The sequence below is a fragment of the Symphalangus syndactylus genome, chromosome 3 (assembly GCF_028878055.3).
Source record: "Symphalangus syndactylus isolate Jambi chromosome 3, NHGRI_mSymSyn1-v2.1_pri, whole genome shotgun sequence".
NCBI classification, from domain to species: Eukaryota; Metazoa; Chordata; class Mammalia; order Primates; family Hylobatidae; genus Symphalangus; species Symphalangus syndactylus.
In genome coordinates, this window is record NC_072425.2 from 91,167,258 (window position 1) to 91,189,698 (window position 22,441).

General features: G+C 34.0%; 1 protein-coding gene across 7 annotated transcripts in view; it reads right to left on the reverse strand.

Annotated features, from left to right (window-relative positions):
- HDAC9 (histone deacetylase 9) overlaps nt 1-22,441 on the reverse strand; it is a 914,075-nt gene that overhangs the window by 395,156 nt on the left and 496,478 nt on the right. For 2 of the 7 annotated variants that reach the window (XM_055272505.2, XM_055272502.2), the window contains exons 4-7: nt 21,020-21,261; nt 16,069-16,219; nt 14,918-15,038; nt 12,556-12,677 (exon numbers count right to left, since the gene is read on the reverse strand). In XM_055272505.2, coding sequence (XP_055128480.1) covers nt 12,556-12,677; nt 14,918-15,038; nt 16,069-16,219; nt 21,020-21,261 — 636 coding nt within the window. Of the gene's footprint in view, nt 1-12,555; nt 12,678-14,911; nt 15,039-16,053; nt 16,220-21,019; nt 21,262-22,441 lie in introns of all 7 variants that reach the window. The other 5 variants (XM_055272506.2, XM_055272503.2, XM_055272501.2 and 2 more) reach the window with 4 other exon arrangements.

Sequence of the window (22,441 nt, forward strand, 5' to 3'; positions counted from 1 at the left end):
AAAATGTGACTTAAAATAAAATAATTTCAACCTATTTTCTCTCTCTCAGTTTTTAGCATATGAACTTGTTAATCATGAGCATGCTGGGCACTGATGTTCATCTTTAAAATATACATAATCATTAATTTGTAAGAATAATATTGCTCAAATATGAATCTGTCACCTCAAAAAATGAAAAAGTTGAGTTTTAAAAAGTATTTTTAATGTTTTACAGATTTAAAAGTAAGTGGTAGTCTTCTGGTTTCATTTCCACATGTGAAAAACTGGGAAATTTTCACTCCCAACCTCACCACAAGTAAAAAGCTGAACAAAGTAAAAATTAAAATTATTTTCTTAGATCTATCAGAGAATTAAGGTTGCAGGGCAAACTGCCATGCTAAAATCTGGAGAAACAGGAAAATACAGAAAATCACAGCTGAGTTCAGCTTACAGTGAGCAGAAGCCACTGGAGTCAGTAAAGAAAGAAATATTTAAATGGTAATGTTAATGAGGTGTTGGAGGCATGAATTGCTGGAGACTGAATGTGAACCAGCTTGAGAGTTAAAAACTCCAGGGGCAGCCGGGCATGGTGGCTCACGCCTGTAATCCCAGCACTTTGGGAGGCCGAGGTGGGCAGATCACAAGGTCAGGAGATGGAGACCATCCTGGCTAACACGGTGAAATCCCATTTCTACTAAAAATACAAAAATTAGCTGGGCATGGTGGTGGGCACCTGTAGTCCCAGCTACTCCGGAGGCTGAGGCAGGAGAATAGCATGAACCTGGGAGGTGGAGCTTGCAGTGGGCCGAGATCATGCCATTGCACTCCAGCCTGGGTGACAGAGCAAGACTCTGTCTCAAAAAACAAACAAACAAACAAAACTCCAGGGGCCCAGTCTCAGAAGAATCCTACATTTTCATGGGTTTTACTTCCAGGAACCCAACCAGTTTCTCTCAGTGAATATATAAGAAAAAAATCCCTTTCTGTTTAAGTGAAGGTAGGGAGTAGGGGTGGGAAAGGGAAGAAAAGTAACCATTTTGTAATACTTGTCTAATGAAAAAGTAACAGTTTTGAAATACACACAAAGGATTCTTCATAACAACAGCCTATTCTCCAAGGGAAAATATTTTACAGAGCCTTATCTGACCCAAGGGAGAAGGCAACTAGTAAATCTCAGCTTCCTCTAGCTTTCCTATCTTACTTAAGGGGAGGAAACAGGCTAAGAAGTAGTTCAAGGGATCACAGCATACAAACTCAGGCCCACTTAAAAAAATGAAATTTAGTCATAAGGTTATAGAACATTTCTCCTGTCCAATGCCTTATCACCACATCAACCAGGTTCTGTATTAAAACAGTGAATTAAAACTGAGGGAGCTACAGGACACAAATTCTATTTAAGAAGGATCTCTTAGGGAAACCCCAAAGCAATAGGAGAAGGAAAAACATCAAAGGAAACTAGAGGAAACTGAAGACTCTGACATTTACCACTACAACAGATATTAAACAAAGCCCAGCCCCAGCCAGATTAACATAAAACCTCACACCAAAAGTATAATTACTCAATTTCTATTGTCCAATATATCATGTCAAGCTTTTAACAAAAAATTATAAAGCATCCTAAAAGGCAAGAAAAACAATCTGAAGAGACAAAGCAAACATCAGACCAGACTCAGTTATGACACAAATTTTGGAATTAACAGAAAGGGAACTTAAAGACACTAAAAGTAGTATGTTAAGGGTTCTGATGGAAAGTTGGCAACATGCAACAACAGATGGATAATATAAACAGAGAGATGGAAACTCTAGGAAAGATTGAAAAGGGAATGTTGGAGACCAAAAGCACAGCAGTAGAAATTAAAAAAAGGTCTTATCCGGGCGCGGTGGCTCATGCCTGTAATCCCAGCACTTTGGGAGGCCGAGACAGGCAGATCACAAGGTTAGGAGATAGAGACCATCCTGGCTAACACGGTGAAACCCCATCTCTACTAAAAATTAAAAAAAAAAAAAAATTAGCTGGGCGTGGTGGTGGTCCCAGCTACTCGGGAGGCTGAGGCAAGAGAATGGTGTGAACCCGGGAGACGGAACTTGCAGTGAGCCAAGATCGCGTCACTGCACTCCAGCCTGGGTGACAGAGCAAGACTCCGTCTCAAGAAAAAAAAAAAAAAAAAAAGGTCCTAATGAGCTCATCAGTAGACTGGACACAGCTAAGGAAGGAATCAATAACTCTGAAGATATGTCAATAGAAACTTCCTAAAAAGAAAGGCAAAAAACAATTTTTTAAAATGGAAAAGAATTCCCCAAAACTCTAAGAAAATTGCAAAAGGTATAACATATTCCTAATGGGAATAGCAAAATAACAAGAAAGAGAGAAAGAATAAATATTTGACAAAATAATGGCTGGGAACTATCCAAATTAATGACAGACACCAATCCATAGATACAGGAATCTCAGAGAATATGAAACAATATAAATACCAAAAACTCAACATCGAGGCATATCATGCTCAAATTACAGAAGATAAAAGATAAAGAGATCTTCAAAGAAACCATAGAAAAAAAGAAAAACTTTATCTATAGAGCAACAAGGATAAGATTTGGATCAGATGTCCTGTCATAAGCTGTAGAATAAAAAAGAAAGTATAGTACAAAATGTTGCCCAAAAAATTTAAAAAAGAACACAAATTATCCCAAACAAGAAGGAGAAATAAAGCACTTTCTTGGACAAATAAAAACTAAGGGCATTTATTGCCTGTAGGCCTGCCATACAAGACATGTCAAAAGTTTTTCAGTGAGAAGGAAATGGATATAGGTCAGAAACTCAGACCTATATAAAGGAAGGAGCATATGAAGGTAAAAGAAAATCTTTTATTTTTATGATCAATTGATCTAATAGTTAACTGTGCACAATAATAATAGAAACAAAATACTGGATAATTGTAGCTTTTGGAAAACAGAAATAAATGACAGCAATATAAAGAATAAAAGGGAGAGATTAGAAATACGCTTTTATAAGGTACCTGTATTACCTGTAAAGTGGTATACTGTTATTTGAAAGTGGACATGGATTCACTATAAATGTATTCATCAAACTCTAGAGAAACCACTGAAACATATTTTTAAAAGAGGTACAATTGATATGTTAAGAGAGTAGACAGCATTGAATTATATAAAGTTCTGAACACCACAGGAGTCAGAGAGAGAAGTGAATATTTTAAAAAAACAAGTAAATATAATGAAGAAAACAGTTACAAATATTGTAGATATTAATCTAATTATATTAATGATCATTTTAAATGTGAATTGTCTCAATACAGGAAGAGAGGCTGTCAGTAAATGTAAAAAACAAGACCTAACTACATATTACCTAAAAGAAACCCACTTTAAATATAAGACACAGATCAAAAGTAAAGCAATGGAGAAAGATATAATATGTTCACACTAAACAGAAGGATGTTGGAAAAGCTATATTAATTTCAGACAGAGCAGATTTCAAAGCCAAGAAGATTATTGAAGATAAAAGTGGTGTTTGTTATATATTGATAAAATAGTCACAGTTCTCCAAGAAGATATAACAATCCTTAATATGTATGCCTCTAATAATGTCACATCAAAATACATGAGGCAAAACCTGTTAGAACTGGAAGGACAAATAGACAAACCTATTACAGTTGGAGACTTTAGTACTTCTGACCAAAACAGAATACATTCTGAGGCATAAGATGTACCTCAACAAATCTAAAGGAACAGAATGTGTACACAGTATTTTCTCAGCCCACAATAGAAATCAATAACAGAAAGATTAAAATAAATAACAGAAAGACAGCTAGCAAATACTCAAGTAATTAGAAATTAAATAATATAACTCTAAATAAAACATGACTTAAAGAAAAACTCTCCAGATAAATTTCAAAATATTTTCAACTAAATGAAAATACAACTTATCAAAATCTGTGGGATGCTGTAAAAGCAGTGCCTAGAGGCAAATTTATAGCATTGTGTATATATTAGAAGAAAAGATAAAAATTGAATAATCTGAGCTTCCACTTTAACAAAAAATAGAGGAAAAATAACAATCTAAGCTTAAAGTAGGCAGAAAAAAAAAAGTAAAAATTAATGGGAAAATCAAGACAATTATAACCAGGAAATCAATAGAGAAAACTCAACAAAACAAAAAACTGGTCCTCTGAAAGATCAACTGATGAAACTACAGTCAGGTTGTCAGGAAAAAAAAAAGTAAGAGAGAAGAAACCAATAACTAATATCAGAAATGAAAGAGGGGTCATATCATAACTATTGATGCTGTGGATGTTAAAAGGATAATAAAGCAATATTATGAATAACTCTATACTGGCAAGTTTGAAAACGCGAATGAATTATTTGAAAAACACAAATTACTAAAACTCACAGGTGGAGAAAAACATAATCTAAATAGGCCTATATCTAATGAAAGAAAATGAATTAATAATTAATAACCTTCCAAAAAAGAAAGCGCCAGGTCCAAATGGTTTCACTAGTAAATTTTACCAAATACTTAAAGTGTAAATGGTATCAATACTCTAATCTCTTCCAGAAAATAGGAGGACTACTTCCTAACTCTTTCTATGAGGACAGCATTACCATACTGCCAAAATCAGATACAGACATTATAGGAATAGACAGCCATTGATCAATTATCTCTCCTGAATATAGATATAAAAATCTTCCACAAAATACTAGCAAATCAAATCCAATGATGTACAAAAAGTGTTGTATAACACAAGCAAGTAGGTTTTCCTGGTATATGAGACTGGTTCACTATTTGAAAATTGGCTAATGTAAACCATCACATCAAATGGCTTTTTAAAAAATCATATGATTATATCAGTTGATACAGAAAAGGGACTTGACAAAACCCAACATTAATTTGTGAGAACTCTCAGAAAATTAGGAATAGAGGGAACTCTTGAATTTGACAACACAAACACAAAATCTACAGCTCATATCACAGTTGATGGTGAGAAACAAAATGCTTTCCTCTGACATTGGGAAGAAGGTAAGGATGTCCCCTTTTACCTCTCCTGCTCGACATCTCAACATCATTCTGAATGTCCTAGCTAGTGCAATAAGACATGAAAAAGAAAAAAAAAAGGCATACAGATTGGGAATGAAGAAATAAAGTAACGTTTTTGTACACAAATCACATCGTCTATGTAGAAAATCCCGAAGAATCAATAACAACAAACAATTCTGGCAATGAATAAGCTGTTATACCAATTTGCAAGACAGAAAGTTAATATACAAAAGTCAGCTGCTTTCCTATATGCCAGCAATGAACCATTTGAATTTGAAGTTTAAAACACAGTAACATTTACATCAATACCAAAAAAATTACGAAAGTATAAATCAAACAAATTATGTGGAGGATGTAAATGAGAAAAACTAGAAAACTTTGATGAAAGAAATCAAAGAAAATCTAAATAAAAGAATTATTCGTAGTCATGGATAGAAAAACTCAGTATTGTTCAGATGGTTCTTCTTCTCAACTTGATCTTTAGATTTAGCATAATCCCAGTTAAAGTCCCAGTAAGTAACATGGTCAACATAGCAAAACCTCATCTCTACGAAAAATACAAAAATTAGCCAGGCATGTTGATGTGTGTCTATGCTCCCAAGCTACTCAGGAGGCTGAGGCGGGAAGATCACTTGAGCCCAGGAGATTGCACCACTGCATTGCAGCCTGGAAGACAGAGTGAGACCCTGTCTCAAAACAAAACGAAACAAAATTCCAGAAAGTTATTTGGTGGTTATTAACAAACAGATTCTAAAGTTTATACTCAGAGGCAAAAGACTCAGGATAGTCAACACAATATGGAAGAAGAGTTGAGAGGACTGACAGTACCCAACTTTAAGAATGACTATGAAGTTACAGTAATCAAGACAGTGTGGTATTGGCAAAAGAATAGACAAGTAGACCAGTGAAATAGAATAGAGAGTCCAGAAATAAACCCACACAAATATAGTCAACTGGTCTTTGACAAAGGAGCTAAGGCAATTCTTTGGAGAAAGGATGATAGTCTCTTCAACAAATGTTGCCAGCAAAATTGGACATCGATATGCAACACAATGAATCTACACAAGGACCTTATCTTTTCATTGAAAGTAACTGAAAATGAATTATAGATCTAAATGAAATACTGTAAAACTTCTAGAAGAAAACATAGGAGAAAATCTAGTTAACCTTGGGTTTGGCAACAAATTTTTGGATATAAAACTAAAAGCATGATCCATGAAAGGAAATATTGATGTTTAATAAAATTAGAATCTTCTGTTCTATGAAAGATAATGATACAAGAATTAAAAGATAAACCACTGATTGAGGAAAAATATTTGTAAGACAAACAGCAAATAAAGAATTTGTACCCAAAATACACAAATAATTATTAAATTTCAACAATAAGAAAACAACCCAATTTAAAAAATGTAAAATATCTAAAAAGACACCACCAAAGATGACACAGAGATAGCAAATGATATATGAAAAGATGCTCGGCACCACTTGTCATTAGGGAATTACAAATTAAAACCACAATGAGAAACCACTACATACCTACTAGAATGGCTAAAATTTAAAAAAAAAAAAAACTTAAAATACAAAGTGCTAACAAGTATGTGGAGCAACAGGAACTCTGTTATATTGCTCGTGGGCATGCAAAATGGTACAGCCACTTTGGAAGATAGTTTGACAATTTTTTGTTGTTTGTTGTTCTTTTTTTAACAAACAAGTCTTACCATATGATCCAGTTAATGCTCTCCTAGGTATTTATCCAATTGAGTTGAAAACATGTCCACACACAGACTGCATATGAATGTTTATAGCAGCTTATTCATAATCACCAAAATTTAGAAGCAACAAAAATGTCCTTCAAAAGGTAAATGGATAAACAGTGGTTCAGCCACACAATGGAATATTATTCAGTAACCAAAAAAGCTTCAAGCTACCAAAATACATGGAAGAATCTTAAATGCATACTGCCAAATAAAAGAAGCCAGTTTGAAAAGGCCACATATTGTAGCTCTATGACATTCTGCAGAAGGCAAAACTATAGAGACAATAAAAAAATTAGTGGTTACCAAAAGTTGGGTGAGGGAAGGATGAATAGGTAGGGCACAGGAGATTTTTAGTGTGGTAAAACTATTCTATATTATTCTGTAATGGTGGATATATGACATGATATGATGCATTTGTTAAATCTCATAGAATCTTACAACACAGAGTAAACCTTAATATAAACTATGGACTGCATTAACAATAATGTATCAATAGTTGTTCCTTAATTGGAACAAATGTACCACATTGATGCAAGATATTTAAAAAGCAGAAACCTAGGGGTTAGCAGGAGGCAACAATATGGGAACTCAACAATATCTGTTCGATTTTTCTGTAAATATAAAACTTTACTTAAAATGAAAGTCTGCTACTTTAAAAATGAAGTTAATAGCAGAAATTAAAACTCTGGCCCTAGTGAGCACAGAACATCAATCAGACTTCCTCCTACAATGAACAACAAAAACAAGCCTGCTGCTCCCTTTTTTATTTTCTTTTTTAAGAGACAGGGTCTCTCTATGTTACCCAGGTTGGACTCAAATTCCTGGGCCAAGCAATCCTCCCTCCTCAGCCTCCTGAGTCGCTAGGACTATAGGCATGCAGCCTGCTCCTTCTTTTGGATACCACAGTGAGCTCTGAAATGCCAGAGAATATGCAAAATTAACAAATAACTTTACCCTCATTTTGACAATAGCCTTGTGAGTTGCCCGTAGCTTAAAAAGAAAATATTGATCACCTTTCTCTTAGTTTGGTTGTTTTATTAATAAAGGTAGAAGAATATAAGACATTAAAAAGACTTTCTGCAACAAAAAGAGATTTAGTTTTGGCATAATAGAAATAAATAAAATTTCCTTATACAAATACACAGTCAAGAGTAAGCACTCCTTAAATCCTAGGTATGATCCTAAGTGCTTTACATGCATTATTTAATTGAATTCTAAAAATAACTGTGCAAATCAAGTGCAATTATTATCCTCATTTGACAGATGAGGGAATCATGGCCTAGAGAGGTTAAATTAATTGCTCAAGATTGAGGACCCAAATTTCCAAGTGGTATGTATGGATTCAAAGCCTGAATTACAATGGCTATATTAATTCTCAATTCTGAGAAAACTAGTATAAGATTCATTAAAAGAAGTATATTTCAATAAAAATAAACTTTGACAAGTTTAGTCAAAACAATGTAACCAAGATAGAGTACTAAGATATATAAAAATGCTCCAGTGTTCATCAATCTTGAATAAGATTTTGAGCAAATATCATAAGCCTAAGCTATCTTTAATGATATCTTTGCAGAAATGTGTATAATGTTCATGTATGCAATGCACACATGCACAAGTGTATTCTGAAAGACACAGAAAGAGGGAGAGAGAGAGGAAGAGATATTCTAAAGCATTAAAAGTAATTATTGTGTTAATTTTTATTATAATGACTTGAATAGGTCATCAAGGTACTAGAACATAACTGCTGACTGCTATACCAAAAGGCAATTTATAAAGCTACATATCTCATCTCTGCCTCCTTTCCAATTTACTCAGTGTGGAAAATGATACTGGCCTTCCAAAACCTTCACTTATGTTTGGACTCTTTCCATCTTTGAGTCTTATTCTAGTGTTGCTGACCATTAAAATAAATATTTCAGTGGGGCTGGAAAAGTCTCTTATTAGCCCAAGCCAAGCTTTATATGGCTTGTGCACTTTAAGAGGTTAATCTAGCCAGCCAACTCACTTTGTTCAGAAGTATTAAATGGAAAGATTGTAATATTCAAAGAAAGGCAAATTTCATTGGGTAAAACCTCAATAATATAATGGAGCATAAAACTCCCAGAAATTTTTATCACAATATTTTATGAAACATATGCACACACTCACTGGAACAGAATCCAATCAAATGGTTTTGAAGGTCAGTTCAAAATCACCACATATGTAGAATCTCTGTGAGAAATATGTACCATTTCCAAAGTGCCAGCAAATATGTACTATTTCTAAAACTTCCTTTCCCTACTTGATAGTTTATTATCAGTTCAGCAGTGTACTATATAAAAACAATAAAGTCATCTACTACAGCAATGATACTATTTTCAAAGTATAAGTTTAGTAAAATATTCCAAATTTTCCTATCAACGTATCCTTGTGTTACAGAACAAAATGAATTACAATGTGTAATTCTAGAAGGAAGTACTACTTTAAGTGTGGGCAATGCATATAAAAATTAAAAACAATTATGTTATTTTCCACTTCAAAACAAGTTATGTAAAGCCTTTGATGTTGTGAAAGGAGGAGAAGTCACTCCATTCTTAACATTTTAAAGAAAAGTGAATTGGAATGGGCATGATTAGAGCCAACTCTTAATATAATTCCATGTTTGTAAAATGCCCAAATTCTAGGAGCAACTATGATTCTCCTAAGGGGAAGGAAGTAAAGGTCCACTTTGCGTGACAAAGGTCAGATTTCTGCAGGCAAATGAGGTTTCTGTAGTTAACTGTTCCCGGGTTATCACTGTCTGGGGAAGGTCCTAAAAGGTCAAGAGAGGTTTCAAATTGTCCTCACTGCTTAAGGGACATCCTAGGGCTACCTCAATCAATATAAGATCATTAGGACTTTTCTAACTCTGATTCCAGTTTTACTCTCGTAAATCTTGCTTGCTAATACATATTGCTGATGTAGATTTAAAAGAAACTAAAACAGCATCATACATAGATCAAACGATAGAATACACTCATTTAACAAATTCTTTTAACTCTAAGATTGAGTTCAATGAAATCCAAGCAGACAAGAGAGGTTTAGAATCTGGCTCTAATAACAAAGCATCACTCTACAATAGCTAGGCTGGTGTTTACACTCTATGATCAATGGCACTATTCCAGATTTCATTTAGTATGATGTAGCTTTACACAAGCTATCTTAAAGAGTTTCCCCAGTCATCACATATGTTTTATTATGGTAAAATTTTATTGTTCGCTTTATTTGTAAAGACTTTTGAGTCACTGAAATACAATAAACATTGAAGTAAAAATTATTATTTGACAACATTTCAGTGTTATTCTTTTACTGCAAATATATGTCTAAATTTTCTCACAATGGAATTGGAAATACACCAAACGGATTATATTTATAAAAGCTGAGTGCTCCACCTATTTTGTAATTAATGAAGGGCATCTCTAAGTATTTTAGAGTATAGAAAGCATCTGTATTTAATTACATCTCACTTTTCTTAAACAGACAATTGGAATTGAATTAAGGAATATTTTGAAATCCCTATAAAGATATTAAAGTATTAATGGCTGTTCAAGAACTTTATTGCTACAATGCTTGAAAATGTTTAGTTTTACAGATCAACAGCCAGACACTTCATAAATATCAGATTTTCAACATAAAAGGAAGAAACATGAAATACTGATCAAATACAGAAAAAAATACCTCTAGAAAAGACCAGGGATTTTTCACTATTATTATATAGCACACAATAAGGCACAGAAAATGTCTTGCATATTTGTACAAATCTAAATAGGGTTTGTAACATATATATCCTGAGAAGGATTTCTTTTTAAATTGTGTTGTGGATTGAAAAAATCTCTGAGAATAAATTAACAGCTTGTTATTTATTCTTCACAGAGGAAAAACCTTAAGCTGTTCGCATGGCAACAGTGGGACACAAAGTATGGGTTTTTAGTATTTCTCCTTAAGTATTAAAAATATCAGATTTTCTCTCTGGGTGCTTAATGTTCCCAAATGCCACTTCTTTTCAAAGTCACTATCAGTTCTGCAGTCAGTTTTCAATCTCCCAGTGGTAAGGATATATTCAAAGGCTCTGTGCTCAGCAGGATAGAAGTCTTTCTCTGTGAATGTGACTGTATCACTCATCAGTAACCTCCTGCCATAAGGGGAATCCATATTTTTCTTTCCTTTTAGTAACTCCTTGGATTCTTGAATGCCATTCACTGCCCTAAGACCTGGGGTAGTATCTACATAATCTCAGTAAATAGCTCCTACTCATGCTACTCACAAATAAATGTCAAGCCTGCAGATCAAAGTCCCCACATTCTAAAACTCATGTCCTTTATGGATCACTTTTCATAAACTATACTCATGTTTTAGAAATAACATAGAGGCTCACATTTTGCTTTCTTTCTTTCATCCTAGAAAAGTTTATTTATAAGACACTCTGATTTGCAGATAATAGTGTGGAATTCTGATGCAATACATAAAACTCAATTATCCTTGCCTTTGCATAGCTTTCTATTAAGGTATTTTATAATACTTATCATCTTTTAGTAAAAATGCAAAAATATTTGGACTATTTAAATTAAAAAGCCACAGGTTGCTTTTGCAATAGTTAAACATCCTTTCCTAGTGCCTACAATATACACTAGATGGCGAATAATAAATTCTTATTCATAATTGATTTTATTTTTAAATCTTCAATATGCCACAGGTAAATTATATGACAGAAAATAGCTTTGGCATGTGTTTTTACAATCTATATTCATTTTAATTACTCAAAATTGCTTGGGAAAATGAATGTAATTATTTGAAATCATTTTCACTCTGCAGATATCATATATAAAATAAATAAATCTATACCTCTTCAAGTAGATCTGAGTCAAATACAATAGACGAAGCTATCTTACGTGAATATCTTTTCAGATCAGTTGTGGAGATAAACATTTTTAAATTTACTACTGTCTCTAAAGAACTATATTTGGCAAACAACATGAGATTCAGAATAGAATGTACACAAATGCTATTTATATCTAGTTAAACATTTATTATAGCAGTAAGAGCATATAAGACATTAAATATATACATATCAGAATGCTCAGAAAGGAGATGAAGATGGAGCAACAAATACAATCCTTAGAGCCACAGAACTGTTTACTAAATTCTAAATAAAAGGTTAATTGTGCTATTTCCCCTAACTTCATGAGATTATCAGATATAATTTCACTCTAAATTCTATTATAATCATGAGATATTAGCAAGTCACTTACTCAGAAGGTAGCTTTGGCCTTACCTGCTTTCACCACAAAAACAATTAAAATTTAAGGTTTGTAAAATATTTATTGGAAAAATTAAACTTTATTATCCTCATTTTTGTGGTAAATGGTTGAGGTACGGCAGAAAAACAGGACAGTGAAAGATATTACAGAGGCCCTATCTAATGGAGAAGAGTTAGGTTTGCCGAGATACCAAATTTTTATTTTTATTTATTCCTAATAAGAAAATAATTTGGCTAAAGTTCAAATATGATAAACTTTTAAACTGAAAAAGAGATATTTTGATTATGTCATGAATCAACTGATGTAGAAATAAGTAGGGTATGTGTGTGCATGTGCACATGCTTATGAGCATGTTTGCTTATGCTGGGGGCAGGGGTGGGGAGGTATGTTATCTATGACTCAAATCCTTTGACTTTCTTCTAGAGGTGTGGCAAAATGAAACTTAAAGGTGTGTTACAGAAGAGCAAACAGAGTTCTTGTTAAACCAACTTACCAGTTTTTCGAAGGGGGAAATCATCCTTTGCATCTTGTGCTCCTGGTAATGTGTACTTGTAGGATGGAGATGTTCCACTAAGGGGTGGAGAGCTTTGATCCAATGATGTGTGGTGGGCAGCCCTAGAAAAGACAAGGAAGTTTCACTATTTACTCGGTAGTTTTTACTGCATGTTGGTCAGCAATAATCAGCTGGACATGCTGTACACGTGCCTCAGTTATGTTTATGCTCTTTCTCCTTAGTGTATACAAACCATAGCCTCACGTAACCAAGTTCACCGTAGCAGTATGCTACGGAATGATGCAGGGATCCTAAGGATGTCCACCATGTGTTTGGTCATACAGTCACATAGAAAAGTTTACTTCACTAAAATAATTTACCAAGAGTCTGAGCTTTTGACAATTTGAGATTATTGCCTATGTTCTCTTAAGAGCCATCCTAGGGGAAAAGTCATTATCTCAACCCTTTTTAATCAACAGTATAAAACAATCAAGGTAAAAGTAAACATATGCAAGGACTTCATTTAAAAAAATTGCTAGATAGTACATGTGACTACATGAGAGTAGCCTTTTTTACTGAAAAGACAGGATTGTGCCAAGGGACTCCCATCTCCTGACTTCCGGGGCAGTTTCAGTAGAAAAGAATGGGGATCACATTCTTTAATATGAAACCGATTTTTTAAAATGTTTTCTTTTTCCTGGGTGAATACAATCTACGAGATGCAATTGTGCTGCTGGAGAATAGTTTATAGGACTGAACATTGACTATCCAGTAGATATAAATATCTATAATTATATATGTAATGAAAACAATGAACAGGACATAGTATCACAATCACAATGATTGTTCTACCAGTATTATTTATTTAAATCACACATTTTTAAGACTTTATTGGTTTAAGGATATTTCTTCTAGCTATAACTGGCAAAAATGGTATTAAATTCAGATTCTATAAATTAATCATTTGTGGTTATCTGAAGTTGGACTCTACTGAAGTTCAATTCCATAAAAACAAGGTAAATACTGCTAAGTAAGAGAGCTATGCTTAATATTACCTAAGATAAGAGCTAATGAACTTTAACTGACAAATTCTTTGCATGTAGCTGTTTCTCATTTAAAAATGCTATTATATTTTCTTAGAACAGACTTTAATTTTGAATTATGAATTAGCTATAAATTATGTATGTAGTTTTAGGTAACAATCGTGTTTCTTTTTAAATCATTTGTGATATTGATTGAATACCTGAAATTGCTCTTCAGAGATTTGTTTTTCATGTCAACTGATATACAAGACAGAAATTATGAAAATCATTAAAAAGTATTTATAAAACATTATAGTATCTGTCTGTTACCTGTTTTGGGATGCAGAGAAGGGCAGATACCTATAAAATAGCCTTATAAGTACATTAACTCTTTAAACAGAACTCCCAGGCTGCTTACAATATTAATATAATAGAGTAATCAAGTACTATTCCTATCTTTAATGGTGTGAGGGATTGAAAAATATGTAAGTGTAAAATTATATGGTCATTTGGCAAACACTTTTAAGAAAGAAATAAAACTATTATCTATTAGTCTATTATCCATGTATTATTTGCCTATCAGTTCTTTGCCCTGAGTTTTAAAATCACCACATCCTCTATATTTTATTGAAATATTTGTGTATTGGACTTATGGAAATATAGTTCCATAAAAACCACAATACCACAGTGTATTATGTTGTCAGGTTGTGTGTCAGAAGCCAAGCTATTATTTTGTTGTCTGGGAAGACATGAGGTGAGGTGGACAGGGGTAAACTATTCACTGAAGACTTAGAGTTATTTATTTAGCAACCTCTCTTCCTTTCTTCCTTCCTTTTTTCTTCATTTGAGACAAAATTCTACTAGATTTTTGAAAATAGCTCTGACCTCCATCTTACACCAAGTCAAGTGTAATAAAATCACAATCTGCTAAATCTTTTGAAAGTACTATATAGATACCAGATGTACCAGTTGAGAATGGAAAAATGCAAAATACAAATTTCTTTGCCCACCTCACATTTGTCAGTTATTCATTCATCAAATAAGATATATACTTCCTTGCCCTCAAGTTGATAAATGCTACCATTTATTTAGCACTTCTCTCTGTTATGTACCTTACCACGTTATTTCATAGGACCATCCCAGCAACCCTAGAGGGCATGCACTATTATTTTCATCTTTTTATGGAAAAGGAAACTGATCCTTAGAGAAGTGAAGGAACTTGCCACAGCCAGACAGCTGAGAAATGGCAGGCTAAGGATGTGTACCCAGGTCGGCTAAATACAGAACCTGTATTCTTTACCCCGGGAATGAAAACAGCCAAACACTGAACATACGTGTACCAGAGCTTGGGATGGCGGCTCACGGAATGATTTTTTCCATTAGTTGGAGTGTCTTTCGTTGCTGATTTACTCAATAGGAATTCTTGAAGCTTCTGCTTTACTTCTGTACTTGCCACTGCCCCTGAAATACACACACACACACACACACACACACACACACACACACACACACACACAGAAACAGATGTTGATGGTGAGTTTTGTCCTCTCATGCCTCTAGAATATTTGACAAAGATTAAGAAGTAAAATCGCTGGTCACAGCATATAAAGTTTTCCTATTAAAAGAAGAAACCACAGTCCAAATTTGCTTTAGAAAATAGTACAGTAATGCTTTATAAATACTACTTAAACTGCAAATTTTCAAAAGACTTTCAGCTATTTCTTTAATTACTTTTGCAAAGAAGGAATTGCCAAAATCAACTTTTTTAAGTTTAAAAAATACTGCAGAGGAACAAAACACTGTATTTTAATAATCAAATTATCTTAAGGGATTAGATCCATATTAAATCCCTTAAACACATTAAAATAATCTTTTCTGAGTTGCTAGTTTGAAAACCTTAGTTTTAAAAAAAAACCCTTTGAGCATTAAACAAATAAATATTGCTGACAATTCCAGTTCAAGTCATCAAATTTTAAACCTTGCTACGACCTGATTTTGAACTGACCTAATACAGGGGAACTATTTGGATCTGTCTCCCTCTTGTGGATAGTTCTTTTGCATGTGTTATGCCTTAAATCTCAAAGTTTCAGTATGCCACAACTAAATGGAGGCAAGGCTTTACTTAGAGAGCAATTATTACTTGGCCAGGAGTAAGGAAGACATAGTCAGGAGATGTGGATACAAGCTGATTATTAAACAAGATGGCATATATTAGACTGCTTTAGAATTACACTATTTTTAAGGTTCAAAACAACAGAAATCAGCACCTTTGCCAGATAATGTTATGTTTGCTTCTTGAGACCCTCTGCAGACTCGATGTCAGCTGGTATGTAAATGTCAAAACTTTACAGTTGGGTCTGTAATCTATGCTTTTAATTAAACACATATAATTTTGACGCGTCTAACTGCACTCTTTATCAGGCTTTGTTCTGAATAATGATCAGCTAACGATGAGGAAAGAGAGTCCATCGTTTACCCTGGTGCCTCTTACTTTCTCGTCCTCTATCTTTGCCTCTGAGAGGAGGAAGCTGCTGTTCTCTGCGATGCCTCTCTACTTCCTGTTCTTGCCTCTGCTGCTCCAGTTTCTGCTCCTTTTCTAGGAGTTCTTGTTGCTGTTTTATGGCTAGAAGTTCCTGTTGCAACTTGCGAGAAGAGAAAGACATGAGAGTGTGCAATTTCTTTAGGCTTCATAGTCATCACTGACCAAAACTGAAATGTTATGAGCTTTTTGGAACTTGTTTGTATTTAGTTCATATTTGTACTCACTTTTTCTGTAAATCACTGAAATCTAAGGACAAGTAACTAATGCCGTGAAGGTCTTAACATCATCAACAGGCAAGTTTTAGGTAGCTCCATTATCTGTGCATCCCTATCAAAACTATTAAATTCACTCAGGTCTTCTCATTTCCTTTAATTAAATCTTTAGTTCCCTTAATAACTTTTCTTTGAACATACAAACAGGAAAAGGTAGGGACTGCCCAGAAGCCTATTTTACAAAGTCCGTCACATTGTAAATGAACAACTGAAATCTTCCATTCTTAGCCTAAAAAATGGTGTAAAAATAATCAAGGCAAATACAGAATGGTGAGATATTAAGTTAATTTGGGGGAAGTTTACCTGAAGTAAACAAATGTTAAAAATTTCAAAACCTTACAGAGCAAGTTCTCAATAGACTAATGCAATGTATATATTCACAATATGTAGAATATATTGTGTATATATATATATATATAGTCTCTCAAAATATCAAAATAACAAAAGCTTTATTCTTTCATTCAGCGCATAAAAACTTTTAGATTAAAGACACTGGTCAAGAAGAAACCACTTCCACAAAACTTCATTTTAATGCACTACTGTTTAGCTTTCTGAATCCCTTGAATTCACTCTCAAACAATGAATGACATGAATATGATGCATTCTTGCACTCTTTTTTATTTTTATTTTTATTCTTGAGACAGGGTCTCACTCTGTTGCCCAGGCTGGATTGCAGTGGCACCATTATAGCTCACTGCAGCCTCAATCTCCTGAGCTCAAGCGATACTCCCACCTTAGCTTCCTAAGTGGCTAGGATTACAGGCATATACCACCACTCCTGGCTAATTTTTTTTAATTATCATTTTCAGTGGAGACAAAGTCTTGCCATGTTCTCCAAGATAGTCTCAAACTCCTGGCCTCAAGTGATCCTCCGACCTTGGCCTCCCTAACTGCTAGGATTACGGGTGTGAGCCACCTTGCCCAGCCTGAAGCATTCTTTTTTAATAGCCATCTTGAGATGTCCATTTCCATTCAGACTGAGAAATATGTATCTATGAACTATAGTAAATGTGCTCACTGAGGAGTAACTAAAGACCTTGAGTTCTACTTAGGTTCTGACATTAGTAGATAAGAAATCTGGACAAGTTACTAAACTACTCGGAGCCACAGTTCCTCATATGTAAGAGAGAGAATAATCTCTCTTCAGCCGCATATCCATAATGTACATAAAATTTAGTTTTTAAGTTTGAACCCTACCTATTTTAATTATTATTATTACAGGTTGGGCATCCCTAATCTGAAAATCCAAAATCCTAAATGCTCCAGCATCTGAAATAGTTTGAGCACTGACATGATGCCACAAGTGGAAAATTCCATACCTGACCTCATGTGATGAGTTCCAGTCAAAATGCAGGCACACAACACAAAGTTTAGTCAGCTTCACCAAGGGAAAAAAGACCCTTCCGGCCTCTTTCAGCTGCAATATATTTTTTCCACACACACCCAGCCCTTCCCCCACATAAGCACACCCACAAAAGGTAACAAAATGGCATGTGTGTGGGCAAGACATGCCAATGGCATGTTCCTCACATTCAGACTCAGCAACAATAATGATGCCAAACAACCACAGATTGTCCACATGGGTGGCTGAGACAATGACACTTTTCCTTTGTGATGGTTCAATGTACCCAAACTTTGTGTGAAGAACAAAACTATTGGAAATATTGTATAAAATTACCTTCAGGCTATGTGTATAAGGTGTATATGAAATATAAATGAATTTTATATTTTGACTAGAGTCCCATCTCCAAGACTCTCATTATGTACAGATACGTAAATATTCCAAAATCTAGAAAAAAAAATCCAAAATCTGATATATTTCTGGTCCCGGGCATTTCAGATAAAGGATACTCAACATGTGTTCGTAACTTTCAATACTAATGAAGTTAGTAAATTTTGTTTTTTACATTAGGTATCTAAAACTCTTGATTTTACACCAAAAAGTAATAGAACAAAAATAAAAAGCTATTATATGGAATGGCATCACAGTCACTCTGGAGCAACAGAAAGCTAACTCTGTATATCAACCATAATAGCCTTATTACTCCCAGAAGGACATAGTTAGAAGCATTTCTGGTTACTCCTCATATTAAAATCTTTGGCGTTTTGGCTTCAATACACTCCCTTAATGGGTGTTATTATTCCATTGTAATGAAATAATATTCCATGGTAGCAGAAAGAATGCTTAAATTGTGCCTTACTGTTAAATTCTATACAGATACTTGGGTTGGTCAAATTAATTTGGTGCTTCACCCAAAGCCCCAATGCATTTCAACTTTAATCTGTATAGGAATCTAGAAAAGCACACAATTTAATTACCATAGCTACTATTCATTATCAAAGATTGCATGAATGAGGTTTAAAACAATAGAAAGAAATAAAACTTAAGCCCTCTATTGCTAGATGTTCTGGCCCATGAGAGAGGCAGGGCAACTTAAGAGCTTTAGAGGCAGACAGGGCAAGACTGTAAATCTTGGAGCAACAATTTATTGGCTATGTAGTATTGGAAAGGTAACATTATTTCTCTCTACCTCAGTTTACTAGGTGGAAACATGGGATAACAGCATCTAACTCAACAAATTTTGATTATTACAGAAGCTAAAGATTCAAAAAGCTAATATAAATAAAACATCATGTAATGCATCTTTCCCATAAAAATAAAATCTTAATGAAAAGCATCAACTTTTAGCTTTATCCATAAAAAATACAAGACAAAACAAAATAAAAATTCTAAAAATCAAAAAACTTCCTAATCTGAAAAAGTAATATTAATTATGTCTTTGGTTTCTAAGAAAACAAATTATTATTTTGGAAAATCATTTGAAAAGCTAAATTTTCCTTTTAGCTATCTCATAATTCTTTTTTCTCACAGGAGCCACTTTTCCAATATTTTCCAGATGTCAATAAACCGACACTATTGTTTTGCTTGTGCCAAACGAACAATTAATTATCTACTTGCTACTATAACCTTTTGAGTAAAATTAAGCAATAAATTTCTTTCTAAACAATTTATATTGATTTTATAGCTATCAAAGGCAGCAACAGAAATGAAGTATCTAAAGCAGTAACTTATCAGTATTGCCCTGTATTTAGGGAAACATGACTCACATAGAGCAGCAAAATGAACTACACAGTTCCTTACATCTTAAAGTATGGTGAAAAATGTACATTTTACTCATTTCTCTTTGCCATCTTAACATGCTGGAAGGAAAGAAACAGATCTAGATATCAATGTTTCTATTATTGTTTCAAAGGTTAAATTTAAATAATGCTTCAGTATTCATTCAAAAATAAGTCTAAAAACTAAAGAAAGGCTACCCATACTTCAAAATGTAGCCATGAGCACTGATTCCATTTGGGACAAAAGAAAATACTCTCACTTTAAGGTATTTTATACATCAATAATATACAAGAGTTCTTTTTGGAAAGTTCACTACTAAAAGAAAAAAATATATTTTATATCACTTGTCAAAGAGCCTTTTTAGGAATATAAGATAATAAAGTTCTTTTAGGATTAAGAAACATCTTGTAAACCAAGTAATATAGAGAAGAAGACAGCATTTTTACTTCCTTAGAAACTGTCATATTAATGTGGTAAAATTATATACTATTAACATTAGTTATCTATATCGACCCTCTATGAATGTGCTTGTACTTGATATGCAAGTAATGAAGTTCCTATAATACAAAATAATAAAGTATGAGATAACATAATTTATTACATTCATAAATTAGCAAGTGTTTGTCATCTTTGAAAGTTAGATATAAAAATAAAATTTTTATTGTAAATCTTTGCTGCTTTTCTCTGTCATAATAAATTCAAATTAAATAGCCTTGTTTCAATTGTCTTTGTCAAGTTGCAAGATGTTTTACAAATAAAGCTAAAGTAATATTTATCTCTGAAGATACAAAATTTAAAAAGACATCTAATATTATTTGATAATAAAATGTTATTATTAAAAATTTTGGAATATGGATATATTTCTGCTAGAATAATTTAAACAACTTCAGTCTCAAATTGTCAACTACTCCCAAATACTTTCAATAAATTCTTATCTACAGTCTATAAAAATATTTGCACCAGTTTCTCCATTTATAACTCCCTTAAGCTTTTTATTATACTATTATTTTGAATATGTACATTATGATATTTTTTCTATAAGGAAGATTAGGACATACTCAGAACATCTACTTATACACCATGTTTGTTTTTTAAAAACAGCTTTCTTCATATAAGGTGACTAATTTATCCTTTCTCACAAATAGTACATGTAGACTCTTCAGAAATGAAATATAAAATGGGTCTTCCAGGCTCGTGCTTCTTCTTGGTGGAGAGCAGATGGGGCAAATGAACATAGGAGAGAATCTAAAATTAGGATAGGAAATTACTATTCCCTACTATTGATTCTATGTGCTAAAGGATAAAGAAGGTCCCTCTGAGAAGCAAAACAGGTTTTTAACAGGTACTTACCCAAAGTTTTCACTAGTAAAATCACAATTCCCTTCAAGCCATATATCCATGTCTTAATCACAGTGAATCTACCCGCAAAGTGTTCCCATGGGCACTGTTCATGCCCACCACGGTGCAGACTCCTGAGTAAGGTCACAGACAAAGAAGCATTTGCTACCTTGATATGCTCCTGAAGCTGAGCCTGGTGCTGCCGTGTCAAGTTTTCATGCTGTTTCTGAAACTCTGCTATCAGGAGCTGTTTCTGGATTTGTTGCTGCTGCTGGATAAGAAGTAATTCCTGCTGCAACTGCTTCTCACGGACAACAGGGTCCACCACGGGCATCATCATCCTGAGGTCTGTCCTTAGGTCTAAAGGTGAGATGGGCTCCAGGCCCACAGGAACTTCTGATTTCACATCCACTAAAGAACCAGAAAAAAAGGGAAACGGGGTAGGGGAGAGTAATAGAGGATTGGAAATTAGCACATTGATTTAGAAACAAAGAAAAAGTATAAGACATTATACCCTGTACAACAAATTTTATGCCAATGACTCTAGCCATTTCTTTACAATGATGATATAAAGTCATTTGTACATTAGTTTTGATAAATGGGCCATAGGCTAATTTTCATTCAGCAATTTGCACTCTGCCATGAATCTTCCACAATTTCCTTTTACAAACAGGTGACTTCAATTGTTTACTGGTATCAGTCATTCATAAAACTTATTCTACTGAACCACTAACAAAAATCAAGTCAACGAGGACAAAAAAAAAAAAATGGAATTATGTTGAGGAAAAGATGCCCTAAGAGAGAACTTCCACCATGACTAAATTTGTACACTTAAGAACATCTTCCTTTGTAATCAGCGTCAGAAGATATCTTCAACTTTACAAAGTAAAGGTTGTAATATAATGTATTTGTAGCACTATTGGATGTACCAAAGACAGAATAGACAACTGCGTGCTAAAATGTGGAAAATGGTGATTAACCACAGCAATGGTGCCAGATCCAAACATCAAGGAGTGAAAGTAGCCAAGTTTCTAAGTCCTGATGTTTAATTGGTAATAATCTGTATCTCAGCTACCTCATTCCTAAAATAAACAAGGTGGAAAGAGTATGAGGAAACTTAAAACAAGTATTTAATCAAACCACTGGAGTAAAAAAGATTTGATGATCTGAGAATAACTATAGATGATAATATTTAAATTTATACAAATTAAATTAGATAATAGATATAAAATTCTTAGCAAAAACTCTTAGTAGATAAGAATGCTGCTTTCGGGGCCCGGCACGGTGGCTCACGCCTGTAATCACAGCACTTTGGGAGGCCAAGGCGGGAGGATCATGAGGTCAGGAGATCGAGACCATCCTGGCCAACACGGTGAAACCCCTTCTCTACTAAAAACACAAAAAATTAGCCAGGTGTGGTGGCAGGTACCTGTAGTCCCAGCCGAGGCAGGAGAATGGCGTGAACCCAGGAGGCAGAGCTTGCAGTGAGCCGACATCTCGCCACTGCACTCCAGCCTGGGTGACAGAGCGAGACTCTGTCTCCAAAGAAAAAAAAAAAGAAAAAAAAAGAATGCTGCTTTCTTAAGGAATA